Source organism: Athene noctua, chromosome 1, assembly GCF_965140245.1.
Source record: "Athene noctua chromosome 1, bAthNoc1.hap1.1, whole genome shotgun sequence".
Classification (NCBI taxonomy): domain Eukaryota; kingdom Metazoa; phylum Chordata; class Aves; order Strigiformes; family Strigidae; genus Athene; species Athene noctua.
The window spans coordinates 260,844,114-260,870,959 of NC_134037.1; the positions used below are offsets into that span (position 1 = coordinate 260,844,114).

The window sequence follows — 26,846 nt, forward strand, 5'->3', positions numbered from 1 at the left end:
AAGCAGCACCCTGAGCAAGGAGATGGTGAAGGACAAGGCATTGTATAAACCTGTGTGGGAACCACCTGTGAGTTGGCCTCGACTTTCTCAAACACTGCCTTGTTTCCTAGGCAAAACATCCCACTGGGTAGGTGATTTTATTAGCTGACAGTTGTCCCTTGATTGTTTCTTTCTGCCCAGCAATATTTCTGCAGATAATACCAATTTACATTACATCCCAACCTGGAAAGGTGATTTTAGACCATGAAAAAACATCCCCTGGCTCCGGTTGCAAGCAGCTGGGAATTCCTCTGAAATACTTGTAGAGGCAGACAAAGTTCCAGGACTCAAGAAACTATGGAAAAAAGTATCTCCTTCTTCCTCAACAGGTCTCCTGGGTGAACCTGCAAACATATCTGTTATTTGGGGGATGTAAATAAGCTAAGAGGGATGGAGCTGGGGTTTTTATGTGTATCTATAAGAGTTCTTGAGTTCTTTACAGGAAAATGAGCAAGATGCAACACTGGGTTTGTGATATCAGCAGTTAGATACCACAACTGTGACCAAACATTTATGTCACAGTTGTGGTGGGAAGATAGAGACCCAGGTGCTGTTTCTACCCTCCCATTGCACTGCAGTCTCATGCAAGCAAGATGCAGAGCAGACTGAAATCCTTCATCCAAGACCCTTTGGGAGGTTAGAGGGAGGGTGATGAGCTATCGAGTCTGCAAGAAAATCCGGGGAGGTGCCAGTGTGCTGCTGCGGGACGGAGCGAGGGGGAAGAGCAGGGAGCTGATGAGTGACCAGGCGGTGGCTGTGTTTCTCCTCCCTGCAGCCCTCCACCTCATCAGTCGCCTCGGACGAGAAGGTTGATTACGTGCAAGTGGACAAGGAGAAGACACAGGCACTGCAGAGCACCATGCAGGAGTGGACTGATGTGCGGCAGTCCTCGGAGCCCGCCAAGAACACGAAGCAGTAGCCCCTGGGACAAGCAGTGAAACAGGCAAATGTCTCAGCAGTTTTCCCCAGCTGGGGCCTCGCCAGGCTGCCAGCTCCACTTGGGCTGGATTTCTAAGACTTGTCTGTGGAGAGAAGGGGGGGGTCTTCTTTTTTTTTTTTTTTTTTCTTTTAAGACAAAAAGAAACTTAATTTCAGGGGAAGACTTGGCGGATACTGTTTGCCAGTGATAAAGACCAACTATGTTCGGTGGCTAGGTTTGGGCTTTAGCTGCTGGATGCACTATCCAGGAACTTCGATTTAGCAATACCAGGTTTCACCCTACACATCTTTTGCTTACAGCTATTAAAGCCACCTTGTATGTGCTAACACTGCATCATCTCTCCCCGTCTTCTTCCAAACTGTACCCCCAAATCATGCCATGTAGGTTTGCAGCCTCTCTCACAGGACATCATTCCCCAGGTTGGATTCCCCACTCCCTATGGTTGCCCTCTTCTCTGCCTCCTCCCAATCCCGAAATTGAGCAAGCACCATTCCTTTTGAAAACACTTCTGTTGTCCCATCTCTTGTAAATAATATGTTCAAAACCTCTGAGGGCTATTCTTCTTCTGGTAGGACAACCCCCATGTTTTTAGTTGTGGTTGTTAACCTTCAGGAGCTTGAAGAGCATCCAGACTGTCCCATTGAACAGACTCAGAAGCCCAAGACTTGCCCCATCATACACACACATGTATATGCCAACACATGCTCACACACATGCAGGCACGTGTGAAACAACCAGTTTTGTGGGGTGTCTTCTGCCGTTGATGCTCTCCATCATCTCTCAGAGTCAATGGTCTGGAGAGATTGGCTTTGAATAGCAGAATTTAAGCACTGACCCACTGCCTATCTGAAACAAATTGCCTGTGAATCTGGCCCTAAGAACCAAAATCTGACCTTTGTGGCACCAAAAAAAGCCCACAGAGTGAGAGTCCTACATCTGCAGGCATCATGAGAAGCTCTGTGGTTGAGTATGAGGGGTGCAGGGAGGTTCTGGAGACTCTGTATATCTGGACTGGTGCGAGAATGAGTGACAAGGAGGGAATGGAAGGCTGTTGCAAGGACTGGGAGAAAGTGGGTGCTGTACTGCAGAGGTTGGTCTTGGGTGAGGAGGTCCAGTGGGGTGTATCTTGGAGGAATGGAGTAGAGTAACTGGAATGTTGGTTGATGGTGAGGACTTAGGCTTGGGAAGAGGCCGGTCAGCAGAGTTAGGGCAAGGTGTTTCCATATTCACTTTAATGTAGCATTATGGTTGGTTTGGGGTGGGTGAAAAGAACTGGGCTAGATATTTTCCCCCCATCTTCAGCAATGTTTCTTCAACACAGAAATGGGGCTTCTTGATGTTAATGACCCTAGGCTCTAATTATGGGTGGGAATCTGCTGTTGCCCCTTGTCAGTATCATTGACACATCCAGGCTTTGGGATTGCTCCCCAGGCAGCTGCTGAGTGCAGAGAGCCAAGAAGGAAGAGACAGTTTATTACAGAGATAATAATTCATGATCTCATGAAAACAGGAAGGACTAGTGATTGCCATGGAGCAGCCTGATTGCCAGACAGCAAGCGCTGACACGAACAAACAGGCCAACCACCTACTGAGAGCCAAACGATGGAGACATTAGAAAGATTAGGTAATAATATTTATTAAATAGCTGGAGCTATTCTTTCTGCAAGTTGAACCCCTCCCAGTGCCACAGGCTCTATGTTCCACCAACACCACCAAGTTGTATTGATTATAGATGCTTGAGCATTAGCACATCTGTTTAAGCTTGGCCTGAGTTTGGAAAAGGCCTGATGTCACCCACACAGGGACAGGATAGCAGTCTCTTAAGGGCTGCTTGTTGGTAAAATAAGTCTTGAACTTCCAACACCAGTTTATGTTTTCTTCTCCCATGCCATGAAAGGGAAGGATATTAATGCAAAAGCTCTGACAGCCCTTTTAAGACACTGAAGTGTTGACCTTTTACAGAAATAATGAAGCAAATGAAGCTCATGGTGAAAAAAATAACCATCTAGGAGAAAAGAAATGAAAAAAAAAAAAAAGATCCAGAAGGGAAGATACAGCACAGCCAGATGCTTTCTGAAGGTTGGGGAGTGTGTTACAGCCTGCAAGGGCCTTTGCCTCTCATTGGGGGCTTGCACGCTTGCATGGTGAGATAATGAAATGAAGACCAGAGTACAGTGTTTCGTATTTCTATAGCCTCTTTCATCACTGCATCTCAGGGGAGACTAATCTTTGGGCCTGATCCAAAGCCCACCGAAGAGTGTGTTCAGCCAGCTGAGAGCAAGCTCCCCATCCCCAGGGAAAAGCAAATGTGACTCAAGTGGAAAGCTGATTTTTTCCTAATTCATCCTCTAAACTGTTAGGTGGACACAAAGGAAGATGAGGTTGGGAGAGAAGGGTTACGGTGCATGCTGGATGTATTTCCCTGCCAAAATTGTGCTCCTCTGCTCTCGCACTAAAATGCAGCCACCTCTGGGGTGGATTGCAGCAGGAATTTTGGGAATGGTTCTTTATGCTGCTTTGGGTCTCTCTCAATCAAACAGTGCAGCTATTCTCAAGATGAAACTGAGCCCAGCTGCAGGCTAAAAAAATTTTAAACCGGACCAAAAGCCTGGAGAAATCAAGTGATGGCCCATGCTCAGATTGAGTCTTTTTCTCCACCTGAGAGATGGGGAACTCAGGTCGTCCCAAAAATACCCTGAAAGCAGGGAGGTGAAGAGGAGGCAGCAGCAATAGTCCTTTCTGATGGTGCAGTGGCCTGAGAGACAACACAATGGGTGGGGATGCATTTTGTTGAGTCGGTGCGCTGTGATTCTGTGCTGGGATTAGGTGCATTCGGTGCCCACCCCCAAAGCATTAATTAAGATTGGAAAAGCCCTTCATGAAGAAACTAGTCCTTTTTCTCCACATCCCAGAAATGTCTGCATTTGTTCACGGGGCACACAATAGCATGGGATAGCTCTTTTCCCTGTTTCAATCTGCCTTCATGACCATCCCCAGTAACTGACCCTTTGCATTCAGCCAACCAAGGACCAAACCATCCCCAAAGCAACTGCTGGTTGCCTGTCCCTCTCTGCTTTGCTGTGAGGTCTCTGTTTTCCCAGACACAGGTATATTCCTCCATTTTTTTCCCTGCTAAGCACCAAACAAATGGCCCCTCCGAACTCAAGAGCAGCCCATAGACTCTATTCATTGCCATATAGACATGAGTATATCAAACCCTCCTGAAAGCCGTTAAGTAATCAATGGCTGCAGTGGAAATAGTCATTCCTGATGGTTGCCGAGCTGATTACAGAAGTCCCTGATGATTAATGTTTGTGCAGTATTTAGTCTTAAACCATATTGAAAAGCAGCTGGTTTAATTACACGGACTGCCAAGAACTTTGTCCTGAAGGCATTGAGTTTATTACATCCACTCTATACTTGGATGCTCAAGTACGACTGGGTCTTTTGTTAGAAATAGGTATTTTAGGAACCTGAGAACACTGCAAATGATTCATTTTAATTGCAATTAAAATGGCTTGAGTCTTCACGTCAGACCGTGCTCTTCAGCTCTATGGTTCCATTTAAGCAAAGGGATGTGCTTTGTGTTTGTGCGTGCTCGTGGAGAAGGGTTGTCGGTGGGACAAGCATCATGACCTCAATATTTAGTTTTATGAAATACCAAGGCCATGGCTCAAAGTTCTGCCCAAGTTTTAAAATGTCTAAGCTGGTGGTTTTAAAGAAAGAAGTCTCCAAAGGTGTGTATCACTTGCTGTGAGTGTGCAACTGCTGCCCATGGTTCCTCTGTCTGGTGAGATGTGTGATCTACCTTGGAGCTGCTTTGCTCTGAAGTGACATTTGAGTGTTCAGTGGGAAATACATTCCCAGCTCTAAATGGATGCCATGCTTAGGCTTGGTCTCAAGTTGGAAAAAGAAAATACATGTGAGTGTAGACTGTGCCAGCGCATAGCTGAGTGTCTGGAAGATAGGGCCAAATCCAGAGCCCGAACCAAAAGGTAGTTATGACTTGGGTTAAGTGGGAGCTAACTGGGATGGATTTAGACCCAGAGCTACCATCCACGGACAAGGGTTATATATGGGACAATGTGAGGTTGGGAGGAGAGAAGGCAGGGGAGTTTGCCAGCAAGACTTGAGTCTTGGTCCTCACCATGTGCTCCTTTGGCATGAGTCTCAAGTCAGATATATTGAGATCTGTGGGTTGTGGAGTGGGGTTTTGCTCAATAAAAGCCATGCACTGGTGGGAAGGGGAGCTCCCACTGCTCTCAGGACTTACCCAGAGCACTTCACTCTCAAGGGGGTCATCATCTTGCCCAACAAAATGATGCCTCGGTGCTCTGACTTTCAGAGAACCTTGGTCCATGTACCCAGGTCTCAGCTGGACAGGAGAAGCCCCACCAGAAATGTGGGGACCCAGACATGCTCAGAGACACCTTGCTCTGGGGCTCCCGTGAGATGGTCATGGGCAGCAGTGCCATGGCTTCAGAGGGTCGTCCCACGAGGATCCACCTTCATCCTTGGAGCTTTTCAAGACCAGGCTGGATCAACACCATAGTTTGGAGAAGGGAGTGGGACTAGAGACATCTCTTCCCCCTCAATTTACCCTGAGATCCTGTGCTGCTGGGGCTGAGCGGAGACTCCTCCATGTGATGGAAGAGGCCAAAAGTATTGCCTAGAGCCCTATAGAGTCCAAAACAGGGCCAGGGCCTCTCCTCTGGCTATGAAGCCAAGTGGCAAAGCACAGCTCAACCCCTGAGACCATAACCCCCAACAAGAGAACCTAATCCACACTGGAGCTATCCCTTGCACCTGGGAGAGGGCTGACTGGCTCAGACCAAGTCATCCAGGACATGGACACACAGTCTGAGGAACTCGGGGACAGCTTGAACCTGTAAATTTGTTAGAAAACAGAGCTCTCTGCAGCCCCACACCAGCCCCTACACCCTGGTGTCCCAGACCCTTGAGCATATCGGGAAGAGTTGGCTTGCTTTGGCCACCCACTGAGCATGGCTCCTTGGGAAGGGTAGAGCCATGCCCAGGTCTTATGTGGTGGTGGATTTTGGTAAGAAGATGTTTAAATAGCTCCCAGGTCCTGGCCTAGATGGCGAATAAGAGGATAGTTTTCCCAAGTCATGCTTGCATTGTTTTTGCACCTGGTGATGTTGCTATTCCATGTAAAAACTGACACCCGTGTGCACTGTGTCCTGTTGATGGGATGTTGTCTGGATGAGATGGATGCAGTGGGGCTGTGCCTATGGAGAAGAGCCACTTGTAATGGGAAGGGCGAAGAGCAGAGCCTAACCCCAAACCCAGCCAGAGGACACTCATGGCCATCAAAGAGCCGACAAGAAAATCAGAGGGACCAGTCCAGCATCAAATCACAAGGGCCAGTAAACCAGTTTAGGATGCCTGGTGAGTCTGCATGCCTCTGTTCTCTGCCCAGAAAGCATCAGCCTGCCCACATGTACATAATGATCTTGCAACTGTTAATGAGGCTCTTGAAGGTAGAGATGTGCACCTTTTCGTCATGATTTCTCCTTGGCCTGCAGCAATTCAACCCTACATCAGCTTGTTCTTGGTGTCTCATCCTTGTAGTCGCAATTTTATCTCCTTGTTCACAACTCCTGGAGTTGTACTCTTAACCAGGTTGCTACTTCAGTAGCTGCTCCTGAGAAAAGTTGATATGTAGCAAGGTGTCACCAAAGAGCTCTCCCCCTGCCAACCCATGGCCAGCCAGTCCTGGCACATGGCATCCAAATTTTAACACTAGCCAGCAACATCTGGAGCAGAAGCTGGGCCACATGACTAAAACAGCTCTGGAGCTGAAAGAACCTCTCAGTGGACTTGCTTCCCATCAGCAGGCTTTTAATTTTTGTTGCAGCCCATTGCTAACGTATAACAGGTTCATTTGTAGGCTAGCGGGTTGACTACATGGAAGAGGCCTGCTCCAAGACCAGGAGATAAGAAATCATCTTTTTAACTGTTGTCCTTTCGGTGACACCACACTTTATCATTAGGTGGGATGAGGGCGTTCATTTGAACTCTGCATCCCGCTTTTTCTCCAGCTTGTAAAAATGAAGATTTTTAATACACAGATGCATCGTGAGGTGTAGTCAATTGACAGCTAATAATGCAAAGAGCTGGTTTAGAGTCTGCATCCAACAGCCAGGCAGCTTCTGGTGGTACCCCGTTGTCATGCCCAGCATCACACACAACACTACACACCCCGCTCTGCAAAGCTCATTAAAAAACTCTCATCCTCCATTACCGAGGTGGAAAAAAAAGACTTGGCAGAATTTTCTCCTGAGCAAGGCAGGTGGGGGAAAAGCCATTTGCACAGTTTCAGTGTTCTGCTGCCACATTGACCCTGAAAATGTAATGTTTTCTTTGAGAGCCCTTTGGATGTGGTGGCTGAAGCACCTCACGGAGAGGGGAAGGGAGCAGGACCCTGGGCTCCATGGGGAGCCCACCAATGAATCCCATAGGGTTAGGACCAAACCTTTAGAGTAGTTATGTCCCACTCAACCCAGCCCTTGGCAAAGTCAACGAGTCCCCAATGACTTTGGCCATTGTTGCATGGGAACAGACCCAGCCAAATTAGGGTAGGTTTTCTCCATTTGTTTCTTAACCTTCTGTGAGGGGTGGGGGGGTCAGAGCCCTGGCTTTGAAGCCGTCGCGTCGGCAGCCAATTCGCAGGGATGTTTTGTGTGTTTAAAAGCCTATGACTGTTCTTAAAGAGAAGCATTTTTAATTTTTTTTTTTTTCCATTTGTAGAAGGAAGGACAAGAGTAATCTGTGGCAAACTGTACAGTACGTGTCTTCTTGTGGTGTCACTGTTTGAATGGTTATTAAGTTTTCAAATCACTGTGGACAGCTAATCATTTAAGTTATTAATTTATTCTTTGGGGTTTTGTTGTTTGTTTTTTTTTTAAGTAATTTGAAACAATTATTTATCCTGTAAATCGGTCTTGAGTGAAGCCTAGATAATACTTTTTTTGCTGTTAATAAACACGGTACATGCCTGACGTGAAGGTGATCTCATTCTTAAGTACTGTATATGCAGCTGGAAAGCAACGGGAAAATAAAAGAATGATAATAAAAAGACATCTCTCACTGGTGACTCCCAACATGGATTCGGAGTGGGGAGAGAAAGGGGGAATTAATGACTGGATCAAGTTGAATTATGCAGCATCTTTAAAGCTTTCAGAGCATCTTCCCAGCATGTCACCAAGTATCCTCTACAGCTTCAGGTCTGTGTAATGAGGGCCTTTAGGATGCAGTCAGGATTCTTCCCAATACCTGAACACAAACCATGTGTTTTTCAGCCACTGAAGTGAATTTCAAACTATGTATCTGCTCCAGGGATACACTTTGGTGTGTGCAGGGTGAGGACAAATACTGCCTTCCTTGCCCATCAGCAGCTCAACACCTGTAAGCCCCAGCTCAGGACAGCAAATCACCCATAAAACCTAAGCACAAGAAAAATCCTTTTTCCCAGCGTTAAAAGTTGAACACCCCCTTCAAGACAATTACATCTACTTTAAAAAAAAAACAAAAACAAAACAGACACCTGAGGACAGACACCTCTCTGCAGCACAGCCCCTGTAACCCCTTTTTTTAGACAGGAGTAGCATCACCTCACATCTGCAGCACATCTGGGATCCCAAACCTGGAGCTGGGGACTCCACTGTGGGCTCTCCTCAGCCAGAGGAATGAGTGACACTACAGGCCATACTTCTGGATATACCACAGTATATACTTTAACGATATACGATATACAAATATTGCTGTTTTTACTAACACTAATATTAATACAGTACATACTAGAATTGGTATAGCACAGATAGTAACACACCATACTAATGCTATACCAGACTTCTGTAAGGCCTTTGATATGGACCCCCATAACATTCTTACCTCTAAATTGGAAGGAGATGGGTTTGATGGATGGACTGCTAGATGGATAAGGAATTGGCTGGAAGGCCGTGTCGAAAGATTTACTGCTCAGTATCCAAGTGGAAACAAGTAATGAGTGTTGTCCCTCAAGGGTCCATACTGGGACCAATACTCTATCTTTATCAATGACATGGACAGTGGGATTGAGTGCACCCTCAGCAAGTTTGCAGATGACACCATGCTGAGTGGTGTGGTTGATACCCTAGAGAAGAGGAATGCCATCCAGAGGGACCTTGACAAGCTTGAGGAGCTGGTCTCATGAAGCTGAACGAGGCCAAGTGCAAGGTCCTGCATGTGGGTCAGGCAATCCCCGGTATCAAGACAAACTGGGAGATGAAGGGCCTGGAAAGCCAACTGTATCCTGGGCTGCATCAAAAGAAGTGTGGCCAGCAGCTCGAGGGAGGTGATTCTGCCCCTCTACTCCACTCTTGTGAGACCCCACCTGCAGTGCTGTGTCCAGCGCTGTAGTCCCCAACACAAGAAAGACATGGACCTGTTGGAGTGAGTCCGAAGGAGGACACAAATATGGTTGGGGGCTGGAGCACCTCCCCTACATGGACAGGCTGAGAGAGTTGGGGGGTTCAGCTGGAGAAGAGAAGGCTCCGGGGAGACCTTAGAGCGGCCCCCCAGGGCTGAAAGGGGCTGCAGGAACAGGGGGAGGGACTCGTCATCAGGGTGGTAGGGATAGGATGAGGGGGAACAGTTTTAAACTGTCAGAGGGGAGATTTAGATTAGATCTAAGGAAGAAATTGTTCCCTGTGAGGGGGGTGAGGCCCTGGCACAGGTTGCCCAGAGAAGCTGTGGCTGCCCCCTCCCTGGAAGGGTTCAAGGCCAGGTTGGACGGGGCTTTGGGCAACCTGGGCTGGTGGAAGGTGGCCCTGCCCATGGCAGGGGGGTGGAACTTGATGGTCTTTAAGGTCCCTTCCAACCCAAACCATCCCATGGTTCTATGATTCTATAATATTAACAGTGTATTACTAATACCATATATTATAGTATACTACTACTAGTATAGTATAGTTACAATATGATAACATATGGTTTAGTAATAATATTCACAGTAATAATAATAATAGTATTAATAAAGTATATTAATGCAAAATTTAATCTATGTTGAGTATTTAGTATATTACTCATCTTACATATATTTATCTGATCATTATAGAAATGTGTATATTATATATATAAATACATATTTAATCTATATGCATATATATAGTAATTCTTTTGGGAAGAGAATCGTGGTACAACTGTAGATAATGCTGTGAAAACAGAGGCTCAGGGCTGAGTCCAAAAGGGAAATGCAATGCTAAGAATTATAGGAAACGAACAGGGACTAAACCAGACCACCTCGTTACACCGTTGAAAGTATCCAGGTTGCCATCTGTGCTGAGCACTGCGTGCAGTTTGCCTCTGCCTGTCTCAGAAAATCTTGGGGAAAAACACGCTCAGGGAAGAGCGTTTCCATGTTGGGTTGATTATCTGCCTTGATTATTTAGATTAGGATCTCATCAAGGCAGAGACAGTCTTACTGCAAAAGCATCTTCCAGCACGCGGCCCAGAAAATGTCTCCAGGTGACACTCCAGCACAAAGCAAGGACCTGGCACGACAGCAACATGAAAGCTTTCAGCAACCTCTTTGGACAGGAGGTTCATAAAAGTCTATTCATAATACTGAGAAACACTGCACATTTTGTATAACTTCAGTTTGGGGGTCCATATTTTTTTCTTCTTCAGACTTAAATACAACAAACACACTCCACCGCTCATCTGCCAAACCCCACTAATCGGGGTGTGATCTGCCTTTGGAGGGTACCCTGCTCAAGGCTGGGCTCCCCATCCCACTTCTCCCTGCTCCCCTCTTCCAAGCCACCACTCTGCAGGGTTGTCCCACGTCCGTGAGGTTGGATGCTCATCTCCCATCGGCTTCCCCATTTCTTTTTTGACCCATCAGCCCAATAGCTATGAGTATTTGAATAAGACACTAAGCCTCTACGTTGAATTAATTTCCTTTATTTATATATAGGAAAGGCAAGAAAAGAATATGATACTATACACCAGAGATTTGATCCCAAGTGTCCTCTCTAGCAGACTTTCTGCTCTCATTACCTGTAGCAATGTCTGTGCTTTGCATTTTTCCTCCACAGCAACACAATATTCCCACCCCGATACACCACGGTCAGGATTAGGCCCTGCACCCAGAACCTAAGGCACAAGTCTCTGCCACTTGAGCAAGAGAAATCTCTACTACAGGTGCGAGGAATGAGCAGGCAGGGACAATGGCTGGGGAGAGACACGGCAGGGAGCTGTGGTCCTGTAGACATGCTGCCCGGGGCTTGGGTTGGTCTCCTGCCACCAAAATCAGCCTCTGTCCCATTATTGATTTATATAACAGATTGGCTTACATAGTATGTATTTATATTGGGTTGATATATCTGGTTGGACTACTCTCCTTGCAAATCAGCATTTTAAAAAAACAGCTAGTGGGTTTAGGGGGGCTCTGTCATTTGCTGCTCAGTTCAAGGTATCCCAAAGGAAAATCCAAGTTTTAAAGGGCAGATCCAGCCCCGAAAGCCATGAGATGACACCAGCAGGAAGAGGCTAACTCAGGCCTAAAGACACATCTGAAAAAACCAGCTGTGTGTCTGGGCCTGCTGTGTACACTCACAGCACCCAGAGGTCACCAGTAACACAACAGGGCTCTGCTGGAGCCCAGAAAACCTCCACTGGATCAGGTCAGTCTCTCTTGGCTGGAGGTGTTTGTGCCCCTCGGTCTCTTTTGGGTGCTTTGCAATGCTGAATAAAACCCCTCTGGTCAACCTGTCACTGCTCACTGTGACCAAGCAGGCTTGCAAGCTCACTGCCCCACCAGATCAGTGCCATCACATTGGCTGCTTGGCATTTGTCAGCTTTTTCAGCCTTTTTCTGTCTTTAGAGGTGTGTCGAGTTCTCAAAACCACATTAAGAAAAACCCCAAACAACAACCAAGCAGAGGGCCCCCAAAAATCAACTCAGTGCCATGGGAAGGGCTGCAGACGGGACATGCATGGGACATCTTTATCCCTGAGGCCCACTGGGTCCGTCTTCATCCCCGTCCCTGTCCCCATCCCCTCCCTAGGCTGGTGGCACGGTTCACAGCAGGCAAGACACGGCTATGCTGAAGCAAAAGGGCACTTCTCTGAGCTGTCGGCAGCTGCTCATCTCTGCTTTAGCTTAGTTATATTAAGGCGTGAAGACCAAGTGCATAGGAAGCAGTGGGACCCTCCAGGTGCCTCCAAATGAGCCCCTGAGTCCTTTTCCATTGAAATGTTCCCCAAATCCTCCTCCAGGATGCCCGCTGTCATCAGGGTGAGGAAGAGGAGCCTCTGGCTTAGGGTTGGCCCTGTGGACATTGGCCATCTGTTTTAACCCATTGGCTAGAAGACAAGTCCATGAAAGGAGCCGGATCCACCCCCACCCGCCGCCGGGCTGCAGCCCCCTGACGAGCTGTCATCATCCTTGTCCCTGTCAAAATCTCTCCACCACAGAGGGGATTTCGGCAAGGCGGAAATGTAGGCAGCTCTGTTCCTCGCTTCTTTTTCCTGCTCCTGGGAGAAGAAAGGGGGAGAAATAACACAAGCTGCAGATAAATGACCCGGGTAGGGGGATGCTCCCACCTTCCCCAAGGAGCCAGGAGCCTGTTTGGTTGCCCCTGGTGGCCTCCTCCCAATTAAACTGGAGCGAGAGAGCCATGTGCTCATCATTAGAGCTCGGCGGGAGGGATACAGCAAAGCGTTGCAGCTCTCCAGAGATCAAAAAACAGCCCTTCCATGTCACCTCTGGGAGAGGAGGGACCCCTCGAATTCCCCTGGGTGCTGCTCATGTCCTGCAGGACACTGCTGTTTGGAAAGCGTTGGACTCTGCCAGTTGAATGACATTTGTTCTATTATAGTTTGTATTCCCAGCTCACCCATCTTTCCCAGGCACTTAGGAGAAAATTTCAGGCAGAGCTGCCTAGGGCAGGCAACAATAAGTCAACCCCGAGCACAGTCACAAGGTGTCCCACGCCAACCTCAATGCCCGATTTCATCAGAAAACTGCAACCTCTTTATACCTGGGTGCTAAAAAGGAAAAGGGGTTCAGCTTCGGGGAGTGGGTGGGTATCCACACGCACAGATTTATCTGCAGGACGTGACCCTGCTGCTGCCCGGATGGGTGGGAATGTGGCCCCTGAGCCGGGCAGCCGCAGGATCGCACCCTGCTGTGCACGGCAGCGGGAGTTACCTGCAAGTAGAGGATGTTATCTTTGGAAATGGCTTCCATCAAGTCCTTATGGAGGGAGGGTTCACCGTGCAGGCGGCCAGCCTCGGCCAGAGCCTCGTGCAGCAGGCAGCTCTGCCTGCCCGGCCGCTGCCTGTAGAAGAGGACGTAGGCAGTGTCCTTGGGGAAGAAAGAGGTGACGTTGCTGACTGATTCGAAGGAGGAAAAGGAAACCCTGGTGTCGTTGAAGAGGTACCACTGGATTTCAAAGTCCAACTGCTTGTCAGAGGCCAGTTTCGGCGCCCTGTCCCGGGGCTGCCCCTGGGGGACAGTGTCAGTGCACTCCCTGGAGTAGCAGTAGTAGTGGCCGCTCTCGGAGGAGATGCCTGAATGCACCACCACACTGCAGAGGTCATACAGGACAGACATGAAGCCACTTCCCGGGGCAGCCCTGTCCTTCCCGTGCCGGCAAACCTCCTCGGTTTCCTCCGGGGCAACAAGGACAGGCAACTTGAGCACCACAGGGATGGAGACGTTGTCCAAGATCTTCTTTCTCTTCATAGTCCGTGGGTCGAAGGAGAACCGCAGCAGCGTGAGGATGAGGTAGTGTGGACCCTCCGTCAGCTCTGCCACCTTCTCAGCGTCCTGCAAGGACGCGCATTTCTCACAGTGGTATTTATTCTCTGCTGTCAGTCTCTCTGGGGATAGAAAATAGTTGATTAAATCTGGAACGGATCTGGAGTCCTTGGGAGCACATGCCTGCTCCCCAAAAGCTGAGAGAGGGTCTTTGGCTGTATCCACTCCAACAGCATCACCACTTAAGGGATGTGCTGCTTCTCCTGGCTCCTGGAAGCCCAATGTTTCCACGGGCATCGGTGAGGCTGGAAGGTCTCCGGCCATGGGAGCCTTCCTCTGGATCCAGGGAGACCCTGTAAACTGGCTTGGGTTTTCAGGAGGCTCAATAAACTGTGGGCCAATTTCTTCCACTGGTAAAACAGATGTGCTCCCACGCACATGCCTATCTGGTGGGGGAAAAGCCAGGGACAGGTCTGTGAAGGCTTCTTCTCGGGAGGAGACATTCAGACACTTCAAGCAGCGGATCTTGGTCATCATTTTACCCCCAAACATCTTCTCAATCAATGTCTTGTTTAAGTAGTGATGTTCCACTGCCTGAGACATCAAGCTGGATTCCTTGAGTTTCTGGTAGATCCTTTTTCCAGTTTTTTCTTCTTCGTGTAATCTTTGGCAGGGGAAAAAAAAGGCTGCATTATGCACCAATATAACACCAAGACGTAGTTTCTAGAGTAGGGTTTCTGTTCTTCACTCCAAGGGGTTAATCCAGGTTAACCTGCCTGTGCCCAAGGGTCTGGTGTTGCGGGAGGAAGGTGGGGAGGAGTTGGGCAGGATTTGGGAACCTGAGGTCTCCATGTGCCATTTCTAGAGGGATTGCTGGGACACCAGATATTTGGGATTTCTAGGTAAGAGAAAGGCAAAAATCAGAATTCTACAGAGGAGGCTGAGTGGCTTATCAGGCAAATGTCTAAACTTGGTACAATCCCCTTTGCCTTCCGAGCAAAGGCAGAAATTTTCAAGCTGAACTAAGCTGATCTTAACCTCTAAGCCAACCCAAACAGGGTTTTATCAAGAAGCCCCAGACCAGTCTCACCATCTTTCACCCCAAGCCTCCACTCTCCCAACTCCTCCAGGTCTCAGCTGCTTGCCCCGTTAGTACGTGGGTCAGTGTTAAACATTCATCGGGTCTAGGGGATGCCGTTGTCACTGGGCTCCAAAATCACAACGTTTGCCACATACCGGTCGAGCAAGTACTTGAGATACTCGGAGCAGTCCTGCTGGGCGCCGGGAGTGAACCAGGGTGGCCAGGAGGCAGAGAGGAAACTCTCGGGTGAGATGGCAGGTCGCTGGCAGCAACACAGAAGAAGGAGAAGTGCCTTTAACCGGGGGGATCTGGTTCTCATTTCACACAGGGAGGTGGAGAGGGAAGAGGAGGGTTTTCCCAGTTGCTTCACTAGGAGCAGGGTGCACTTGTGTGCCTGATAAGGTCCCCCCTTTTTCCCCCTACAAGGGTTAATCTCAGTGCATGGGAAGATTTTCTTGGTCTGCTGCAAGCCAGGACTGTAAGGATGAATTTCAGCCATTATTTTACATATACTTCTATAAAATATCCATGTGTTTATTTCTTCCTTAAATTTTAAAATGGTTTATTGGCCTGACCCAGAGACTTCTATTTAATTCAATACGAATTTAATTTGATGCTCCATTTATTTTGATCAAGACCTCTCTCACCAAATCTCTTCTTAAAAAAAAAAAAAAACAAAGCAAAAAATCCACTAAACTTCCACCTGTCGTTCTGATCACTGCAGGCAGGTAATCTGTATTACCAGATAATGTAATCACTACTGTTAGGAAGCTGCTGTCTAATTAACATGGGAAAAGACCCATCTTCAGCAAAGAAGTGACTTTAAGAACAGCCTGAAGAAGAAAAATAACTAGAAGGCTATTGGGAAATTATCAGGAAACTATTAACCATAAACTACACAACAAGCAAATACGCTTCTGTACTTGCTCATCACAGGTCACAGACACCGTAACCTGCCATCCAAAACCTAGACTTTTCTATGATCAAACCTTAAATTTAACAGGTTGTCTATATTTTAACCCCAAAAGTCATCTCTAACAGTGCAACAAGCCAGCCCTGTCAGTCAAGGCTTGTAAAACAGAGAAGGCCAGATGACTGGTTTCACAACAAGGGAAAATCCACCGGACTTTCAAAATCATGTCTTTCTAGGGACGGAAATATATATTTTCAAGAGAGGAGCTAGATATGACCTAGCTGTATCTCCAGAAGTCACTCATATTAAATTTCATGTTTGTCAAGAAAGCGTTAATAATTAATTTGTTTAAGGGTGTTATTTTTATTTTACTTTCCCTTGCATACATAGAACTCAAAGCATCTGGAATCTAAGGTTTTGGGGATTTTTTATTAGTCTTTTAACAAAACAACTTTTAAGGCAATTTTCATCAATTCCTTGTGCTTTGCTGTGAAGCAAGGTGACAAGCGAGCTGCTGCAGTCGTCTTCCTTGCTGCATAGCAAGAAACAAAACCCTCTGCTTTATACCAACAGGCTTTTCAGCTGGCCACATATGTAAACTATTACCAAATGGACTTTATTGTCCAAACTATTAATTATTACATCAGCCCAATCCAGGAAGACCACAGGCTGAAGAGGGGCAGCCCAGTGTGAACACAGCTCGCTTTCACGGATGATAGGAGCTTGCCTCCTCCACCCCCAAAATTAGCCTCTTTCATATAAACAAAATCTGTCCCATTATAAAAATCCACCAAGATCCACAGCTCCTTATCAGCCCATTGGAGTCGGCAGGAAGCAACTTGGAGACGAGCCTTTCCGCAGCCGACAGTCCAAACAAATAACTAGAACATGAAATAATTACCTGACTGTGCTCCAAAAATGCAAAGAGCCACTGGAGCTTTGTCATCAGGGGCTGGGAGTTGCCCTCGGTTAAATTCAACACTGAACGCCGAAAGCTGCAAAAGAAAAGCAGAGATGCAAACGGCTAAGATGGAAAATCGGTGTGGGATGTGCAATGCCAGTGCGATAAGCAACCCCTGAAGCAGTCCTGAGAAAGGGAGCAAAAACTCACTCCGAAGCCATGAAGAGAGACTGTATGATGCTGTTCATGTAGCAGGTGTTTCCCAAGTTAATTAACCCTATCTTTCCCGTCTCAGACTTGGATGCCAGGCGTGGGTAGAAGCAAGCCAGCTCATTCTTCTGGGAGGTCCAAGCATTTTGTCCCAAGAGATGTTTAATCCGATCTTCATTTGGAATAGGAAGAGCCTTGGAAAGAGAGATCTGTGTTATGAGTTATCCTTCCATGGGAAGAATTAGTAACAGGCAACTGCAACTCCTCTGCTAGAGGTGTTCAAGTAACTCATTTCCCCTGCTCTGCGCATGAACATGTATCCATGAAAGGAAATGTTTAGCTGCTAGTGTTAGTCCTTTAGAGTTATTCAAGATTAAAGTTATAGCTAAAACCTACAGGCATGATCAGGACTACTGCAAGCTCACCATAAGAGAAGTATCTTCCCTCAACTTGCCTATGCAGGGCCCAAACTTGGAATTTTAAACCCTTTCTTCTACCACAACCTGAGGTGCTGAGGTTAGGACATTCCTACCAGTAGGACAGTCCCTCTGTACTAGGCTGCAAACTAAGATGCCATTTCCATATGGAAAACAGCAAAATGACCAAGAGGTGCGGGTCTTACTTTAACTGCTTCTAGGACTGGTTCGTAGAGATCTGGAAATCCTGAGAAGCGGAAGAACATGCAGTGGATGAGCTCAGCCAGCTGCTCCAGAGAGCTGGTGGCAGAGTTAGAGTCCTCCTTCTTCAGAGAGGCCACCAGCTTGGGGATGTGAGGGAGCAGCTGGAAAAAGAAAATTCACTACATCAAAAGTGGCTTGAAGTTACCCACAGAGCTTTAACACACATGCAAAGGAATGAAATTCACCCCCAGACAGAAAGGACAGTCAACAGGAGTGGACTTCACTCCCATTTTGGACTTTATCTTTCACCCTATGAACTCAACAGCAACTCTTCTGTTGACTTCAGTAGTGTAAATGCTATAGACCTTAGAGGGTTTTCATGTTGCGTGACACCTGCAGGTTTGTGCTGCTGCTTTGCTGTGCTGAGATTACAGTTCTTCGTGCAGATCAATATCTACTAAATCATACACCCATGGTGGAAGGGAGCGTTATATGCCGACTGCCAAGTGCAGGGATTCAAACCTACAAGGTAGCTGAGTTAGCCTAGAAGAAGTGTTGCCTGGCGTGCTATATTTTATTTGATACTGTACAAACTAAACTGGAATTGGCATGGTTGGATGGGTGGCGACAGGCACATAAACAGCACATTTGTTATTTTGCTTTCGTCTAGAAAATTTTAAAATGAACAGGCAGACGCAAACGTAAATGATACATTGCTCACGGGCACCCTCTGCTGACCCCGCAGCTGCACAGAGAATTAATAACCTATTTCCAACCCTGTAGATGTGCTAGAGTGACCCTGGGCACTTATGCAACCTTTTTCATACTTATATTTTATGTTATTTTTACCCCAGAACAATCCTGGAGTAAAGTCTCAGGATCCCCACTCCAGCCATTTCCTGGTCGTCTCTTCCTCCCTTCATCATCCTCTCTTGTGTCTCTCTTTTTTTCTCCTCAAAATGTTGGAGATTTTAACTATTTCCTTTCCAACAGGAAAGTTTTGTTGGGGAAGCAAATGAATCCCAGTACCATTTTATACATCAATATTTTGCCAAGCTGTGATGGGACCAATTCTCAAAACCCTTCCAAAGTGCCAGGGCAAACACAAAAAAAAAAAAAAAAAAAAAAAAAGGCAGCAAGATAGATTTGTGCCCTGTGTTTTAAAAATCGGGGAGGAATTTTATGCTTGCTGGGCTGCAGATGGAAACTTCAAGCCAAGAGCAACCAACAGCTTTTGGAGTGTTTCAAAATTTGGACACCCAACTGAAGACAATCCATTGGAATGAGCCTATTTTTAGAAACCAAAGAGTTTCTCAAGAAATTCAGGCTCATTTAAAGCATCTCCAGCTGAGGAATGAAAAAAAAAACATCTGTAGAAAATGTTGGCTAGCTTTGCTTTTTTCCAGCCTTATCTGTTTATTCTGTGAACTTTAGGTGAAAAGCCAAATGCAAGGGCTTTAACGAAAAAGTATAAAATCAAACATTAATAGGAGTAATTTTCCATTACTGCTTTTATCAGTTGGATCACTTTGCCTTCAGCCTTGCCTTTTAATTACAGCATTCCAGAGGCAACACCAGCAAGAAGCAAGAGCTGTGCCTTAGTGTCAACAGCAAAATAAAATATAAAATATCACTATAGAAATGAAACGAGGAGATTCAAATGCTGCTAAAAATGTGGTTTGCTTTTAACAGTGGAGAATGCACGAACTGGAAGTGTCCTGATCCAGCCTTCAAGTCTGATTGCACTGATGCTGTGCTATGTTTTGAAAGATGACCCATCACTTCAAGAAATGGTAATGGGTGCCACATGTTGGTGGCAATTTGAAGTTACACGTGGGATGGGGCCCACTGAGTCCAACAGACAGTCAGGCACAGGCTTAGGAAACAGTAAAGGCTGTTTAAGAATATATTCCCTGTCCTCCACTGCCTGAGCCCTCTGAGATGCTCTCAATGCAAAGGCTTCACCTAACACACCCCAAAGCCAGAGTGGCAACATCTACCACACCTCAGCTGAAAGGATGGGAACAAATATGGGGCCGTACCTTCTAAACCTGCCCATGAAACTACATCCTAAGCCAGGCTGGGTCAGTGTAGCCCTGCTCACCTTCCTGCCCCAGGCCACCCCGCCACCCCCTCCCCTTTCCTTCTCCAGGGAAATGCAATAGTGCAGGTTTGTGGTTGGCCTAGACCCAGACCAAGCTGGGCAATACTGACCATCAGGATTTTCTGCTAGGTTAGGTCTCACCTTCTCCAAAACAGTTCAGCACAGGGCTGTACAAATGGCTCAGCACAAGGGAGAGTGACTGGGAGAAGAAAGTGGTCTCTAAGCGAGAGCAGGGAAGAGGGGAACCTCCACTTCCACCTGCAGAGCTGGCAAACACCAGGTTAAAATGACTGCAAGAGCACTACAGCCACTTCTGATGAGACCCTCAGTGTGGCTTGACAGGCCTTCCAATTTATCTGCACTAGCTACATCCTTGGCTGGTGGGCTTTGAAGTTGAGAGACGACCATGGGGATGCACTTGCCCATAGAGATCATTTCTCCAGCTGGTAGAACTCTGCAGGAAAAAAAGTGGAGCATGCACGCATTCTACACATTTCAAATTTAGAAGGGCCAAGCCCCTACCAATTTTATACTGATTTACCCCTGGAGATAAGCCATCTGGCTGGTAAGCCTCAAGAGAAATGGAAGGAAACATCAGAGGAGAAAGCAAAGCCTCACTTCTCCCACACATCTTGCTCTCTGGTTGCTACAGGGTGGTTGCTCTGTCTGTGGCAACCAACTCCTTTTAGGCTCAGGACTTGCCTCCACATCTGAGCACCTGCTCCACGGTGCCCAAAAAGCTGTTTGGGTTGCGGGAGAGGCTACCAGTGGCTACCAGTGGCTACCTGCAGCTGTCAGGGCAGGCTGCGAGTGGATGAACAGGGTTGGCTTTATATCACTCGGTGAAATCAAGGAGATGAGGGAAATATTCTCCAATATCTCAGCACCTCAGGTTCCCTCCCACCCCATTGCCCCATGGCATGGTTACGCTCAGGGCAATGCCCTCATCCAAGTGCCAGACGCAGCCTCACCAAGTGAAACGCCTCGTGGGAGTGCTGGAAGCTCAGCAGCATGTACTGCAAGACGGACAAAGCACCCTCTCTCACGATGGGGTACAGCAACTTGGAGAAGACCTGGTGGGGGATTAAAAAAGGCAAATGAGAAGGCAGGATGGCACCACAACACACAGGAGAAGGGGCTGGCAGGAACAAGAGGCACTGGGTCTCTACCACGGCTGCTGGTCTGTTCCTACTCCACACTGGATGTCGAATCAAGCAGCCTGCAGCCAGGTCTCCAGACTCATCTCCTGTCCAGAGCATGACTTCAGGGCATCCTAAAAATACCGTGTGGGTTATCCTCACTCTTTCAGCCTTGTGCAGTGTGTGGCACAGCGAGCTGTGGATCTCTGCAGCACCGCTGCCTCTCCCTACCTCCTGATGGACAAGGTCGTGCAAGCACAGAGGGATGCTAGATTTTCCAAAATATGCCTCTTCTGTTTTATTGTGGTATTTGGAAGTTTACCACTAACCTTTCAGGAAAAGAGACAGAAAGCAAAGGCCTTTTTCAAATGCTAAGTAATAAGATTTACCCTACTTTACAGAAAATGGTGTAAGCTGACAATGCCCTCTACCCCTTTCAGAACATCTGAGAGTTTTCAAAAATTGCTTGTTATTTTAAGGGCTGTGTCCCTTTCCTATGCATTTAACAATGAAAGGAAAGATAAAAGAAAGCCAGAGATGCTTGGCTACTCTCCCACTGCTCAACACACATGGGGGATCACAGTGATAAATGCAGTTACTGATAATGTTCCAATACCAGTAATTATGGTCTTGGTAACTTCTACAGTGACTTCCACTGGGGGCTCAGCCAGATGTTATCCCCATTACACAAAGGAGGGAACAGCAGAACCACAGCATGGAATATGTTTCTGAAGTGGTGACCAATTTCAGCACTTGGTCATGTGGTTTACAGAGAGTGACAAGGACTCAGTGCCATAGCAGGTGATGGCAATGGCAGCGGGGGCTTTATCTCTGCTAGTAAATGAACTAAGGCCAGGGCATGGGCTTTAAAACTGGCCCATGACTGTGTGGACTGTTAATACGCTCACTGGTGTATATTTTGCCTGTGCCAGCCAGCACTGATCCAGGCACAGTCGAAGGAGTCACATCCCCAAAGGCAGGTTTTTCAAGAGCTCCACAGTTTGGGAGGGAAAGTGTGTGGCCTGAAAATCCTTGACTTCTTTCCTTCCATAACCTTTAAGATATCAGTACCTCTGCATACCAAGACATAAAGGACAGCAGGTTGCTCTGGGGAACATCATCCCTAGTTGCAAAACCAGTATCAACCCCATACACAGCATTCGCAGAGGGTGCAGGGGACACAACGGTCCCTTCAACACCCCTTGGAACAGCATACATTTTTCTGTATATCTCAAGCCACATCTTGTCCTCATTCAGTTGAAAGGCAAGAAGATATCTCAGGTGAAAGGAGAAGTCTGTTGCTCACATTCATGTTTAAAAGAGCCCACTGACCTTTTCAATTTTCGAAAGGGTAACTTCAATCAAGATGCTGAACTTTTTCACTGCGGCCAAACCCTTCAGCAGAGCAATGATCCACTTGTCTATGTTCTTTCCCAGGGGCCAGGACACCCAATCGATCATCCTGAAATGAAATACAAACTTAAAGTCAATTTAATGCACATACTGTGAAAGCCAAGCTCTGCTCTGGGTTAAACCTCCTCCAGATTTGTCTTTAGCCAGTGGGATGACCAAGTAAGAGATGTGCTCTTCATAAGGCATTTCACGTGTTATTCAAAACACAGAAGTGGAATTACTCCAATGTCATCATCACGCTGTGGTTCATCAGAGGACCAGACCAAAGTCCATAGAAGAAAGTAAGGATTTCTTCCACTAATTTCAGTCAATTTGAGTTCAAGTTTTCAGCATTGGTATTGCACTCTATATACCACCTGCATGAGGTGTTGATCAAGGTCTCTGCATTGTCATCATTAGGAAAAAAAGTGATACTGGTATGATCTCTACACTGTTATTGGTAAGGAAAAAAACATTCCAATTCAGATCTTTTAATTCTCTGTGTGGGAATCACTGATTTCCAGAAACACATTTTAAAAAAGTATACTGGTAACCCTAGTAGAAGTCAGATATTCCTGAATGTCACAGCTACAAATGTCATCTATATCCACTCAGCCAACATGTTGTCACATTTCTGCAAGTAATAAGTACTTTACAGAAGTCGCTCATAAAAAAATAACCTCAGATTAAGTGATGACACACCGTTTCTGTTTAAATTTAATGTTAAACAAAAATGGGAAGTAATGAAGGCTTGGGATCTCCAAGAGTCGAACTCTGATTTGAAGATATCTCGGATCTTCAGTCTCCCACCTCAGCCCAGCTATCTTACCTAATCAGTCCCTCTTGCCTGCATCTTGTGCAAAAGATATGAAGGGAACACAGATAACTAACCATGACAAGGCAAAGAGCAGAAATAAGCCAAGTCTGCAAGGAACTTGAAAAATAAAATGCTGGCCAGTAAAGAAAGCTTGAAGAGCAAAATATATTGAGAAATACCAAAAGTCAAGACAAGCTGGATAATTAAGCAAATAACAGAAAAGCTTCCACAGACATTTGCATCAGAAGAGAATAAGGAAAGCCATGAAAACCCTGTGTACGGAGGATGTGATGGCGATTAAAGATATGATATGGACTGTAGATGTGACTTCCAAACTAAACACATCCCCTGCCTTCATTTTCAGCAAGACGAAGGAATTGATCAGGGTGAGAAAGAGGAGGCAGGTAAAAGATTTGAGAATGGAAACAAAAGCGACAGCTGATATGAAAGTGAAACGTGAAGAACTCATGAACTCCAAACAACAAGAATCGGTGACTTCCACTGTGTAAAATTCAACTCTGGTGAATTTTAATGACTCTATTAACTTTGACACGGTGCTTTATGTGGGAAGAATAGGAAGACAGTTCCTATAATGATGACAGACAACGAGAGGACGACTGGGAAAAAGGGATAGCATGCCACAGGGGGTTACCATAGGTGCCAAAGTCAGGTTTGTCAGGATACATGACTTTCTAGTCAAAGGTCAGAAGCATATCATGTCTGACTGGCTGTCTGAAAGGAGGCTACAGGCAATGTTCTTCAGGTTCTAATGATGTCAGCATAAACATCCTGAACATGGCTGTGAAATCTGCGATGATGCAAAGCTGGGAGGCATCACCAACACTAGATGAGGATCAAGGTATCACGAGGAAGACCCTGAGGATTAGAAATGTAGAACCGGGAGGAAATCTATTGATTCAAAACGCATGCAAGGCACAAGAAATGGATGCTATGTGACAGTAACTTGTCTTTGAAGACGATCAGCCAGACATCAGGTGACTATGAGTTCCCAGTGTAACAGGAGCCATGGAAAAGACCAGCACCATACTTGTGGTGCAGAAGAAAACGTGTTTTTCTATGGCAAAACAATGACCTCCCAAGCTGTTGTCTAAGGCCATGATGAACTGCACCCCAGACATGGTGCACAAATGTCACCATCCATGTCCAAGACCAATGAACTGAAGTGGGAGCAGGTGTTGAGAAAGCCTGTTAAGGTGGTCAGGGAAATGAAGAACATTTCCTGCAAAAAAAAACCCTTAAAATAACCTGGCTTGTTTAGCACAGCCATGGGAAAGCAGAGACGGGAAGGGACTGCTCTGCCTGCATACATTGAAAGAACAAAGACCAGGAAGGGAAATGAGAGACATTTCAGCTATTTATGTTGGCATAAGATCAAATGATCTATAAGATGGCCAGAAACACATATAGGCTGGCTTAAAGCAACCCAATGATGGAACAGCTATGAAAGAACAATGAGAGCAAAACCCCTTCCTGCTTTGAGGAGTGTAGCTGAACGTTCATGAAAGGGGTCTGTAACGTCAGTGCCTATAAAGCAGGGAGATGGATCCAGAGATCTAAAGGTCCCTCTTCACCCCATCTCCTTTTACAGAAGCATAAAATAACCTTGTCCAATTTAAGCTATTTAGTGGCTCGGTTTCAGTCCTGACTTCTGCCTGCTTGCAGTGCTACAGTAGGAAGAAATCGCATTTTAAATTCACATTGCACTTTCCACATTGCAAGATTCACAAATGTTTTGGAAGCCAGGGCCCTAATTTTCCAAAGGAGCCATTGGTTTGGTATGATATACTTTTAAAAGCTCAGATCCTGATTTCCAGAGCAAGTAGCAAGTGCCTGCATCGCTGTGTGACAGCAGATGCCTTCTTCATCCAGACCTGGGCTCTTTGACACAGATATAACCCCAAGGGGGAAAAAAAAAAAATTAAAAAACAAATCAGTGAGTACTTCTGAAGTCATGGATGCACATTAGTAATAGACTTTATCTGAAGACAGGCAAACTCTAAAAGAAACTCTCTAAAAGATACTGTGATGTACACTTATACCAGCAGGTGCCAGGCTTGCTTTTTTTTTTTTTTTTTTAACCCAATATTTGTTCTTTAAACATTTGATCAGAAGTTTCACCCCATGTCCAGTTTATTCCCCTGCTAATAACTCCCAAACCCAGACTTTGGAGAAAGAGACTTCTGTATGTGACCAGTTTGTCAGGGATCCTAAGCTGAAAGATCCTTTCAACTCGTACATTTTTCTCTGATTTTTCTAGGCACGGAACACACACTCATGAAAAGGCCAACGGTCATGAAGTTTTCTGGGGCACCCATCTGCTGTAAACACGCTGTCAAAACTTCCGCATTTCTCCTAAGTGATCTTAATTACATTTTGCAGGCTCTGCTTAATGTTTGGCTAATTCTGAGTAATCATTTACTCATCCTTCTGCGTGACAAAGAATGTTTTAAGGAATGATGCAATTGATTTTGCAACCTCTATATTTAGACACTGGTGCTCTTTAGAGGATTTATCTCCTGGAGCTTGCAGCAGCAGGTTCCCAGAAGGAGAAAAAGATGGAGAAGATGGTTAAGAACTCAACTTGAAATTTAACCCTTTTGTCTTGGGTTGCTCTGAACTCTGGGAAGAGCATGACTTTCACCAGCAAGTCAAAAAGAAGCAACCCCTTTCTGCATGCATGAAGTTCCCATCAGGAATAATGTGTGTTTCTGTTATGTGACTTTATTGGGGGACACATAAATCCTGTAATAATAAGAAAAGAAATGTTTCCAGTGAGATCAAGTCACAGCAGCTCCCTTGGGTTAAGTGCATGTGCTACTACTGCATGTGAACATCACCCATTTAAATGAAAACTTCTAAGGCCAGCATGGGCTGAAGATACCCCTAAGCAAGAGTGGAGCAAGGCACTGGAGCACAGAAGAGCTGTAGGACTTGGACACAAGTATGCAAGGAAGGTCTGGTGATGCCAAAGAGGGCACTGGCTCTGCAAAGACCAGGTCTAGCAAGTCAGGTAGTATTTCACCCACTCCTCTTCATCACGCTCTGGCAAGGTCTCCATTGACCCTGCCTGCACGGAGGGCAGGGATAAACATTGTACAGCACCAAGATCCAGACCAGCAGCACCACATTCATCTGAGAAAGGTCAAGGAGGGATCATTGAAAAAGTTGAGCATAGCTCCCTCTCCAAGATTTGTAGCTGTGATTGGTGATGTAGGATGATGTCCTTCTAAAGTGAGAAGGACATCAACATGAAATTCTGTAAAGGAGATTTTTGTGAAGAAAAGGCCCTCAACAGCTTCTGGAAAAAAATCAGAACTCTTCAAGGTATCTTATGTTGGGCATCCCGTAACACTACTTATTTCTAAGAAAAAAAATATCAACTAAATAATAACAACAATAATAATAATAATATTTAAAATTAATTAATAAAAAGTCTTTATTCAATTTCTCTAGGCCCCCAGGGCTGAAAGGAAGGATCAAAAAATTCCTTTTATTCCCCACACATTCCTCACTAGACAGCCCCAGCCGACTGGGATAAAACCATGCAAAGGAACTGAGTGCAGCTTTGGGGCAGGTTTTCCTCCAAACTGAGACTGACTTTCACTAACACAGCTTCTCCTACCTGCCAATGGCCGTCATCATCTGCACATCAGTGATGCTGTCATCGTTGGTTAGGTTTCTTATGACGCCATCCATGAGCTCCAGAGGGACAAACTGGACCACACTGGCCAAGGCGTTGGATGGTGCTTCCTGCTCCTCTGCAAGATATGGATGAGCGCCAGCAATGAAGATGTTAGTCACCACGAAAATCAGGTACATGAAGTCATTTCTCGTCTCTAAAAGCAAATCGTTTCTGCCTACGTAAATGGAGCAGATAGTCAGCTGGTGTAAATCAGCAACG

General features: G+C 46.2%; 2 protein-coding genes across 2 annotated transcripts in view; one reads left to right on the top strand and one right to left on the bottom strand.

The window, feature by feature from the left end:
• Positions 1 to 8,098, top strand: part of GAB2 (GRB2 associated binding protein 2) — a 97,890-nt gene extending 89,792 nt beyond the window's left edge. The window contains exon 10 of the mRNA XM_074918404.1: positions 815 to 8,098. Within this exon, the coding sequence (XP_074774505.1) occupies positions 815 to 958 (144 nt within the window). The 3' untranslated portion in view covers positions 959 to 8,098. The remainder of the gene's footprint in view (positions 1 to 814) is intronic.
• Positions 8,099 to 10,967: 2,869 nt separating this feature from the next.
• The window catches only part of USP35 (ubiquitin specific peptidase 35), a 28,481-nt gene continuing 12,602 nt past the window's right edge, over positions 10,968 to 26,846 (bottom strand). Inside the window, exons 3-11 of the mRNA XM_074932789.1 lie at positions 26,568 to 26,703; positions 22,048 to 22,177; positions 20,548 to 20,649; positions 17,475 to 17,633; positions 16,853 to 17,046; positions 16,643 to 16,736; positions 14,984 to 15,090; positions 13,196 to 14,411; positions 10,968 to 12,519 (exon numbers count right to left, since the gene is read on the bottom strand). Of these exons, the coding sequence (XP_074788890.1) occupies positions 12,349 to 12,519; positions 13,196 to 14,411; positions 14,984 to 15,090; positions 16,643 to 16,736; positions 16,853 to 17,046; positions 17,475 to 17,633; positions 20,548 to 20,649; positions 22,048 to 22,177; positions 26,568 to 26,703 (2,309 nt within the window). The 3' untranslated portion in view covers positions 10,968 to 12,348. The remainder of the gene's footprint in view (positions 12,520 to 13,195; positions 14,412 to 14,983; positions 15,091 to 16,642; positions 16,737 to 16,852; positions 17,047 to 17,474; positions 17,634 to 20,547; positions 20,650 to 22,047; positions 22,178 to 26,567; positions 26,704 to 26,846) is intronic.